The 10,307-nt window shown below is 54.9% G+C and overlaps 2 protein-coding genes across 2 annotated transcripts; one reads left to right on the top strand and one right to left on the bottom strand.

Annotated features, from left to right (window-relative positions):
• The first annotated feature begins 713 nt into the window (after positions 1-713).
• RPL35 (ribosomal protein L35) lies at positions 714-5,280 on the top strand. Its single transcript, XM_061200971.1, has 4 exons — positions 714-779; positions 1,252-1,388; positions 2,557-2,638; positions 5,098-5,280. Exons 1-4 carry the CDS (start codon positions 777-779, stop codon positions 5,245-5,247), a joined length of 372 nt encoding a protein of 123 aa, XP_061056954.1. The 5' UTR covers positions 714-776; the 3' UTR covers positions 5,248-5,280.
• A 301-nt stretch (positions 5,281-5,581) lies between these two features.
• Positions 5,582-9,718, bottom strand: WDR38 (WD repeat domain 38). The gene is given in 9 exon segments (XM_061199168.1): positions 5,582-5,656; positions 5,749-5,796; positions 6,218-6,382; positions 6,487-6,618; positions 6,826-6,906; positions 7,259-7,356; positions 7,471-7,625; positions 8,663-8,772; positions 9,650-9,718. Coding segments are annotated over 9 exon segments (933 nt in total).
• Positions 9,719-10,307: the final 589 nt, after the last annotated feature.

The raw sequence follows: 10,307 nt of genomic DNA on the forward strand, positions 1-10,307 counted from the left end.
CCTGCATCAGGTCTTGTGCTAAGAGTTTTACATGTTATATTCCTGATCCTTATAAATACCTCATATCACAGGTGAGAAAACTAAGACTCAGGGAGGGGAAGGGATTTGCGGAGAGTCAGCTAGCACCAGGCAACAGGATAAGAATTTGAAACCGGGTCAGGTTCACTAAGAAAAGGCCATGAATGCTCTTTCCCCTAACGCATGCTGTCTCCACTAGAATTTTTATGCAGTTGGATTATAGTTGTCTGACCCCGCCCTTCCCCGCCCACCTTGCACTTTAAATTCCTCCAAGGCAGAGGCCATGTTAATTCATCTTTGAAAACCCTCAACCTTCATGCCCGGTACCCCCGGAACACCGGCGCCCAGCTCGGAGTAGCACAGAGTGGGCGACCTGCAAAGGTTTACCAAATGAATGAATGAATGAACGAATAAATGAATGGATGAATCCGAGTCCTTACTAGTCCAGTAAATTGCCGCCACCCCAGGCCTCGATTTCCCCACAGCGCTGCTCTGGGCAATACACCGAACCCAAGTATTCTCCAGCGCGCGGGAAGAAGACGCGGGCACTGCTGGGCGGGTCTCTGGCTCCTCGGGGCGGGGCTCGGCGGGCCGGACCACAGCTTTCCTCGCGCGGGGGTGGGGCGGCAGGGGCGGAGCCAGGGCTCCCCCGCTAGCGTTATTGACCACGCCCACCGCCACCCGGCTGTAGTTGTGGAGGTCAGCCCCGCCCCTTCCTCTTTCCCTCCGAGAAGGCAGCGGAGGCTCACTGTACAGTCATGGTGAGTGTAGAGAAATCGGGCGCCATCCGCGCGCTGTGGGGCTCAGGGGCTGGGGTGGGGGGCGCGTGGCGAATCCTGAGAGCCCATCTACCAACCCGGCCTGTGGGAGGCCCTGCGGAATGGCCTAGCGCCGCCCCAGCCGGCCTCTCGCTTTCTCCCCACGCAGGCCTAGACCAGGAGAGGTGCGCGCGCGCTGCCGGGGCCTCCGTCTTTCCCTCTGCGGAATGGGGATAGTGGCCCAGCCTCGCAGCAGGCCTGGGCGAGGGCGCGCCTGCTGCGGTCTGGGTTGCCCTGCCCAAGGCACTGTAGTGCTGGGCCTCCAGCGCGCTCCTGGCCCGGGGCGAGGCGCGCGCCCTCCAGGGGCTGATTACGACGCAGGTGGAGGGGACGATGGTCGGTGGAAGGCTCGGTAAGTGGCCGAGGGGGAGACCGCCCCGCCGGGTGTTTCACCCAGACCCTTTCTTTCGCTCAGGCCAAGATTAAGGCTCGAGACCTTCGCGGCAAGAAGAAGGAGGAGCTGCTGAAACAGCTGGAGGACCTGAAAGTGGAGCTGTCCCAGCTACGCGTGGCTAAAGTAACAGGCGGCGCGGCTTCCAAACTCTCCAAGATGTAAGTGACGGGAGGCCAGACTACGGCCCTCTGGGCGTGGGGGATACATATGCGTCAGGAACATTTGTGAATTTTCGAAGTTGGCTTAAGGAGGTGTCCGTTTAAGTGCCCATTCCATGCATCCGTGGGTCGGAGTGTCGTGCCCTTCCTAGCCAGCCTCTCTAGGCTCCCCTTGCTCACGCCCAGGTGTGTGGTTACCTGCTGCCTTTACCTGCCTTTGATCTGTGGTCCTTTTGCCTGGAGTAACCTCCTTCAGCTTCTCTGGCTGGAGAAAGAGCTGGGTGTCCCTGAAGACTCATTTTAATGGTACCTTCGAATGTCTCATTGATCCCTTTCTCCTACCTCCCACCAGCACTTGGATTTTTTTCCTCATCCTCCCTCACTTGGTTGAGGGATCCCTTGCACCCCTTACTTGAGTTGTAGTGTAACTTACTGATGTACGTGGGTGGAGCAAGAATCAAGATTTGTGAAAGGAACATGGATTTGGAGTTAGTCAACCTGGGCATAAATTCTGCTTCTGCCACATCCTACTTGGTGGGTAGATTGGCCCACCACCCAGGTTTTTCTTTCCTCTTTTATAAAATGGGCACCCAATAATTTTCCTGTGGTGGTGCATGCTGAATCCTCAAGACCGTGTTTACCAGTCATTTACTAAGCAGCTCTCATGTTCAACATGACTGCAAATTCACTTATCCCCAGCCTGTTCCTGTCTTCAGCATTGTCCCCTCCCCAGTGGCCCTTCCTGGGACTCCCTAAGCTTAACTTGGTTGCCCAGCTTGTGGCATGATTCCCTCCAGTCAGCTCATTCAGATCGGCATTGGTTAGATCGTCTTCATAGCCCTCAGGATATATGGCCTGGGATGGAAGATCTTTCCTGATCTGCCTTTCACCTCTCCTCATTAAGCCTTCTCAGTGAATACTTCACAACTCTTTCGAAAGCACTGGATGTGCCAGCCATTCCATGTCCCCACTCCTGGGATACTCATCTATTGTTTCTCTTCCCTCCAGTACACCTTCCTCCTGGACTGGGTTAGGTACCTCCTGGGTGAATGTGGGTGAGCTGATGGGGAATGCCCCTGCCCTATGACATCTGGGTCAGGCCCTGAAATAGATAACTTGGAGAGTGCTGTGTGTCTTCCCCATCTTTATTGATGTCTCTGTTTTGTAGCCGAGTTGTTCGCAAATCCATCGCCCGTGTACTCACCGTCATTAACCAGACTCAGAAAGAGAACCTCAGGAAATTCTATAAGGTTAGTGGCTAAGGGAGGGTGGTGCTTGGCTAGAGAGGCAGTATGGCGAGCTTCTCCTGCTGGGGTGCTTGGGACTGGGCTTTCTAGAGACTTCTCAGCTTGTGGATGTGTTCGCCTTCTTACTAGCATATGGCATGCAGACTGCTTTTCCTTGGGGCTGCAGTTGTCAAGAAATCAAAGATGTGGGAGTCTGGCTGGAGATGGGTTTTGAATAAAACCTCACCAGCTGAGTTTAGGCAGTCTTGTTTAAATGTTTTAATGGTCTTGCTAGCACTGTCAGTCACTGCCAAGCATCTGGTATCCTCATTTTCAAATGAGGACCAATGCAATGGTTCCAAACCATGTCTTGGTAAGGGTGGATTGAGTGCTTCCTGGAGATTTTCCACAGGTGCCTGCCCCTCACTCAGCCTAGAATTTTTACAGTCATTTTCTGGTCTTGTGCCTAAAACTAGTGTTGTCAGGGTTCAAGTTGTGAAATGGAACCAGTAGGAGATTCTATATACTGTGTATGCACACATTTGGTTTATTACAAGGAAGTGGCTTGTTTGATGGTGGGGGGCACATTGTCGGGAAGAGAGGATCCGTGAGCAAGCTGGAGCTCAAGGTTTGGTTGAAGCTGCTGCCCTCAGGTGGATTTCTTGAGGAAAGCCACAGCCCTGCCTTTAAGGCCTTTCAACTGATTGGATCAGGCCCACCCAGATTACTCTGGATAATCTCTTAATTAAAGCTGACTGATTAGGGACTTTGATAGCATCTGCAAGATGGCTTCATATCAATACCCAAATTAGTGTTCGAATGACTGGAGGGTTTGACACATCAAAAAAGTCATCACGGTGTGCCGGGGCTAGCTGCCCAGAGAACACCAGCATGTGGGGGGAAGGTTGCTGCCATCCCTGGACGTGTGTGCATTTGTGTGGGGGAACGTATTTCTGAGAATTGGGTCTGGAGCTTTCATCAGGCTCTGAGGGGACCATGTAGAGTTGTGGCCTGGAAAAATTGCCTTCATGACCATCCAGTGAGTACACTCCCCCAAACAGCCAGGCGGGACTCCTGGAGATAGAGGTAAGGTCTCTGTATGAGAAACGTTGATGTTCGATACAGTAACCTCTGGCCATGCGTGCCTATTAAGCGCTTATGTGGCCACAGTGACTGAAGAATGTAAACAATGTGTGTAGCTAGTGGCCACTCTCTTGGACAGCAGAGCTCTAAGGTGCTTGGTAAATTGGAAACAGATGAAGCCCTGACCTGTACCAACTGTTATGAGGGATGTGGGTGGACAGACATTCATGCTTCCAGGTCCGTCCCCCCCCAGAGCTTGCCCTCATCTCCTCCTTAGCTTTTTCCCTGCAGTTCTCTGCACTGAGGATGTTCATGACCTGAACCCCGCTTAGCTCACATACGCCTGCCATGTGCCTACCCCTCCAGGCTGTTGGCAGCTCCCAGCCTGAGCTGTCACTCTGCAGGGCTTTTGTGCCCACTCTGGTTTCTCTTTCAGTTGACGTGCCTGTTGCTTTCAAGGCTGTTGTCAGTCATTTAGGTGAAACCTTCCTTAATCTCTTTCCTCCTCCACACTGATGCACCACGTGTTTTCTGTTTTCCGCTGCGCTGGGAGCTCCTTGAGCAGGGAGCAGGTCTCATTTGTAGCTAAGCCAGCACCCAGCACAGGGCCTCAAACTGAAGAGGCCCCAGGGGACCTTTGCAGAACAAAGGGGACCATGAGAGCTGCCTTAGCCTAGACTCGCTCACTGAGGAGGAAGTGGGGCGGGAACGAGTGGGAGCAGAGATGGAGAGACAATGCCCTGATAAAGGTCTGAGAGCAGGAGCCAAGTCAGGAAGGGGGGCTTTGCCCCTCATAGCAGGATGGTCTTGGCCAAGCCAGATCTTCCCTCTGAGATGCATGTGTTCGGTGGGAATGTCACCACAGGTACCTGGCAGGTCCTTCAGATAAATTGAGCACCAGCTTAAGCTGCACATCTCACCCTCCCATACACACACACGTAACTTAAGCCAAGATAACAGGAAATGCCCCCAGGACTTGGTGGGTACCAAACATCCCTTGCTGGGTTGGGGTGTGACGTTGATTCCACGGCTGGGAGTCTGGTGGAAAGAGCACCAAGTAGGGAGTGGGTTGACTTGGGTGTGCGCCCCAAGTTCCACTACAGCTTCGCTGAGATTTGGGCAAAATTACTTCTTAGCCCAGCAAATCAATATACTTAAAGAAAATGAGGACAGTCCTTCCCAACCTTGAACTTGGGGGAATTAAAGAGCTAGGAAGCAAAGTATGGCCTGGCGACACTTCAGTCTCCAGTCCCCTCCTGGGCTGGGTGTCATACAGCTCCTCACGCTCGCATCCCCCCAGGCACGTCCCAGCATCTCAGTTCCGACTCTGTGGCTTCCTCAGCTACCACAGTAGCCCCCAAACCCTGGTCCTCATGTTCCGCCTGCTCCCCCTCACCCAGGGCAAGAAGTACAAGCCCCTGGATCTGCGGCCCAAGAAAACGCGTGCCATGCGCCGCCGGCTCAACAAACACGAAGAGAACCTGAAGACCAAGAAGCAGCAGCGGAAGGAGCGGTTGTACCCGCTCCGGAAGTACGCGGTCAAGGCCTGAGCATCCAGGTGTCAATAAAACAAACAAACTGGCTGGTGTTGCTTTGTGTTTATAGGGGTTTCGACTAAGTGCTGGAGAGGTGGGCTGGTGCGGCCCTGGTTATGGTTACCGGGTGTCCGATGGATCCCAGCAGGCTGGCCTGCTGCTGTTGGCGGCCCTGGCGGGGGGCCATGGCAGCCCTGGCCACAGGGGCCTATTGGGCACTCTCTTATGGTTACTTTGGTCCTGTGCCCCCTGGGCAGGGAGAAGCAGGGGTGGAAGGTCTTGAGAGCCATAGGTAGTGATGTTCTGTTTGAGCAGCTCTGGGTGATTTGCAGTGAACTTGGCATTTTGCCTAAGCAGCAGCTCCAGACACTAAGAGTTTCCCATCTGGGGTAAAGACACAGGCGTGGGCCACATCCAGGACTCCCTGCCAAAAGCATGGTATGGGGCTCTGGGGGTGCGGGCCTCCCCTAGCAGGCCTTCCTCTGCACCCTTGTTTGCTGTAGCCACAGACCTTACCTTCAGGGTCTCAATGCACTGTCCTGTATTGCAGTCCCAGACTTTGAGCTGGAAATCAAAACAAGCTGGAGGGTAGGGAAGTCTCATAGGCAAGTCTGGTGTCTTTGACAAAATCACCTTGGGGTGAGTCTTAGCCAACATGTTAACTTCTTGATCTGGGTTTTGTTGTCTGTGAAGTGTGTTTAACAAGGGCTACGTAATATCTGATGCAGAAATTCAGTGCAATACTTTCCTTTCCCCTGAAGCTGAGTCATAGCAATGTCAGTGCCACTAACATTTGGGCTAGTGCAGACCTTAGTGCCAGGCATTCGGTAAGGAAGTGGTTGGCACCTGGGTCCTGCCCTTGGTAGCCTCCTATTTAGGGCAGATAGGGATGTGGACATTTCTGGACATGGGGTGCTGAGGGCTCCGGTAGGGAGGATGTGGGGTAGGAGTTCGCAGGAAGGAAGGCCTGATGGGGTGGGGTTACCATGTAGGAGTAGCCAGTACTGGTCAGCTGCAGCCCATCAGGGGAGAAAGCTCTGCTCTTCACCCAGGTGATGTGGCCCTTGAGCTGGACAAGCAGGCTTCCAGTTGAGGGCTTCCAGGTGTGGATAGTCTTGTCCCAGGAGCCGGACGCCCGGACAGAAGACAGCTCTAAGCATAGAGGTTTGGGGCCTGCATACTCTGCCCCCAAAATGGCCTGTGACCCTCAAAGAGTTGTAGTCAGCAAGGGGCCGCCCTGGCAGCCCAGCCCACAAATAGGCCAGATGCTGAGTAGCACAGGCAGCTGACGTTGCCACTGTGGCCCTCCAGCTCCTGGTGGAAGATCACTGGGGTCCCTGCCCGAACGTCCCACATGCGGATGGTGGAATCCCAAGAGCCGGTGGCCTGCAGACAGCTGCCATGAGCATGGCGCCTCCCGGTTCCTCGACTGGCTAGGCTCACAGAAAGCAGGCACCATCTCACCAAGCCCTGCTGAATCCCCATCTTACAGAGGAGGGGACAGGCTCAGAAGAGCTAAGTCACTGTCAAGGTGTAGAATTCTAACCACTGTTAGGCCACTGAGGTGGGGCCCCGGGCAGAGGTGTGGCTCACCAAGCAGTCTGAGCTGGGTGTGAAGTCACTGCTTGGGACAGAGTCTCAGTGTCCCACCAAGTGGCGCAGCACCTGGCCTGACTGGAGGAAAGAGCCCAGAGGCTGCGTGCCAGGTTCTCTGCCTCAGGTGGGTCAGACCCAGGCCCTCCTTGTGGGGCTGCCTGGGTAGTGTGATGCAGCATAGGGGTTAGGGGAGGCTTCCCGGGCCTTGGCAGGAGAGGAGGGCAGTACAGGCAGGGGGAACCTCGTGGCAGAGGTCTTGAGGCACGAGGGTGGGGGGAGGGGACCTGGGGAGGTAGCTGCAGCCAGATGCAAGGGGATGGGGTGCCAGGTGTGGGAAAGATGGAACAACCTTTCCCAGTTGGAAAGTGTGGCCACTGTGGATGGTGTGCATCCCTGGATCCCAGGCCTCACTGGCTGCCCCTCCACCTACCTGCACCTCCCAGAGCATCACCGTCTTGTCCCAGCCGCCTGATGCCAGTTGCTTTGCGTCAGGGCTGAAACTGATTGTCTCCACACTCCGCTGGTGACCTGCAGGCACTGGCCAGGCGGCGAGGCAGGGGCGAGGTGGCACAGGACACAGCAGGGTCCGAAAGGGAACCCAGGCCTGGCTGCTTGGCTCCCAGTCCCACCCAGCCCACTCACCCTGTAGGACCTGCAGACACTTGGCTTCTGCTACATCCCACAGGCGGATGGTGCAGTCATAGGAGGTGCTGGCAAAGAGGCAGCCATGGGGGGAGAAGCGGCAGAACCTCACGGGACCTGGGTGGGCAGCCGTGGTCAAGGAACGGGGCACTGCCCTCCACCTCTGGCCCTTGCAGTCTAACCCCTGCTAGTTTCTTCAGTCTCGTTGCCTACCACCCCTCTCCTCACTTCCTTCTAACCCTCACCCTCCAGCCACCTGGAAAATTCCTGGGCTTCCACGCCTTGGTCTGGAATGCCCAACTCAGTTTGCCTATTTGGAAGATCAATACCCAATTCAAATGCAAGCACCTCCCAGAAACTCCTTGACAGCTCAGCGTAGGTTCATTACCCTCTTTGAGCTCCCCAGCCCCTGGACTTTCCCTATTACAACATGAATCAGTCTGCCCTATAATTACCAGATTTGTTTTTTCTTGTCTTCTTAATAATTATAAGTTATGTCTACTGAGTTCTTACTGGGTGCCAGGCACTTTGCTTGCATTATCTCATCCTATAGGGTAGCAACTATTCCCATTCTGAAGAGGAAATAAGAGGTGCAGAGAAGGTGACATGACTTGAGTGCAATCACAGTCAAAAAAGTGGGTAAACATAGATGAACCTTAAGGACATTATGCTAAGTGAAATCAGTCACCAAAAGAAATAGTGTATGATTCCACTTATACCAGGTATTGTACTTAGTCAAATTGGAGACAGAAGGCAGGACAGTGGTTGTCAGGGGCTGGGAAAAGGGAGGAATGCAGAGTTTAATGCGTATAGAGTTTCAGTTTTGCAAGATACGAAGAGAGTTCTGGAAGCTAGGTGCACAACAATGTGAATGTACTTTACTGAACTGTACACTTTAAAATGGTTAATAGGGTATTATGTAGATTTTTAAAGTTTTTTTTTTTTTTTTTTTTTTAAGTGGTAGGATTTGAGTCCAGGTCTGTCAGAGTCAGAGGCTCAGGACCCCAGGGACCAGGTCCTGTCTCCTTGCCCTCCCGCCCCTGCCCTGCCCTGCCCTGCCCTGCCCTGCCCTGCCCAGGCTGTCTTGCATGGATGCTCAGCTCAGATGTCAGAGGTCATTGTGGTAGGTTCTGTAGAACACCACAACAGGGCCATGGGCCTCAGTCTCCCCGTCTGGGGTGAAGAGCCCCACCTGTGTCTCCACAGCAGCTGCCCACTCTGGGTGTCCCATCCGTATACACAGCCGTCCTCAGAGGCTGTGAGCAGCTTCTGGCCATCGGGAGAGAAGGCGGAAGAGTTGACCTGCAAGGAGAGCACAAAAGTCCTATCCTGGGGCAAGAAACACCTTTCTGCTCATCCCTAACCCCGGACTCCTGGGCCAGCCATAAAAACTGCCCCAGGAGCCTGGGGTTGGAGCTTGGACTTCAGGCCTCTCTCAACAACCAGAACTCAGGAACCACCCTGCAGGAGAGCCAAGGGCTTGGAGCCCTCTCTGCTGTCCTGTAAGACCAGAGCCTGGGACTTCCCTGGTGGCGCAGTGGTTAAGAATCCACCTGCCAATGCAGGGCACACGGGTTCAAGCCCTGGTCTGGGAAGATCCCACATGCTGCAAAGCAACTAAGACCGTGCGCCACAACTACTGAGCCTGCACTCTAGAGCCCGCGAGCCATAACTACTGAGCCCGCGTGCCACAGCTACTGAAGCCTGCGTGCCTAGAGCCCGTGCTCCACAACAAGAGAAGCTGCTGCAATGAGAAGCCCCCACATCGCAACAAAGAGTAGCACCCGCTGACGCAACTAAAGAAAACCCGTGCGCAACAACGAAGACCCAACACAGCCAAAAATTAAAAAAAAAAACAAACCAGAACCTGAAGCTCAGAGCGAGTCCTCATTGAAGCCAGAGGCTGGAGCCTTCTCTAGAAGCCAAGAGCCCATTCTAGAGCTGAAGCCCAGAACTAGTGCAAAATCTACTCTAAGCCCTGAGTTCCCTCTTAAGCCAGAGTCCAAAGAGCACCGGAATCAGCCGGGAGTTTGAGCCCCCTCTGGAACCAGTGCTTAGAATTCTAGAGCCCATTCTGCAACTGGAGCCCAGAGAACACTCGGGCTCCCACTACACAGAACCAGAAACCACTCTAAAGCCAAGAAGCCTAAGATCTGGGCAGAGATCTACAGGGCCTCACCTCCCCGCGGTGCTGGCCGAAGAATTTCACTCTCTCCACGGCCAGCGTCCCTGGGTCCCTGCTGTTCATGGGCCCGCGGCCTCCCGCCCCGGCGGGCTCCCTCCTAGGCGGGCGCTGGTCGGGCCTGCCGGCCCTACTCAGGACAAAGTGGAGGGGAAGGGGGAAACTGTGTATAAGCGGTCTCCATGGCAATCGGGACGGGGCGCGCAGCCGCTGTGGGGTCTCTGGGGAACCATGAGAGGAGAGAGCCTGGGAGAGACTGTTGTCAGCCCGGGGGAGGTGGGGCAGCAGCAGGCTGGACCGCGGATGGCTCCAAGAAGGGACTTCCCTGCCAGTCGACGGCTGCCAGTCGGACCTTGGGCATCTCTGGCCGCGGGGCGGAATGTGGCGCACGGTGGCCGCTAGAGGGCACGCCAGCCCCACACAACCGCGCCTGCCTCTGCAGCTGCACCGAACCGGTGCACAGTTTGAGACGATCAGGTTTCCCCATCTGCACAAAGGGGAGGCTCATCCCTGCCCCCCCAGGGTTCCAGGCATGACACAAGGTAGGTGCCCATGACGGCCCAGCCGGGATCCAAGACCCCTTTCCTCCAGGAGTGGCCAGTACTGAGGCTGAAGATCTCCCATGGAGAGGGCTGGAAACGATATTCATATCAGC

This window comes from Eubalaena glacialis, chromosome 9 (genome assembly GCF_028564815.1).
Source record: "Eubalaena glacialis isolate mEubGla1 chromosome 9, mEubGla1.1.hap2.+ XY, whole genome shotgun sequence".
Taxonomy (NCBI): Eukaryota; Metazoa; Chordata; class Mammalia; order Artiodactyla; family Balaenidae; genus Eubalaena; species Eubalaena glacialis.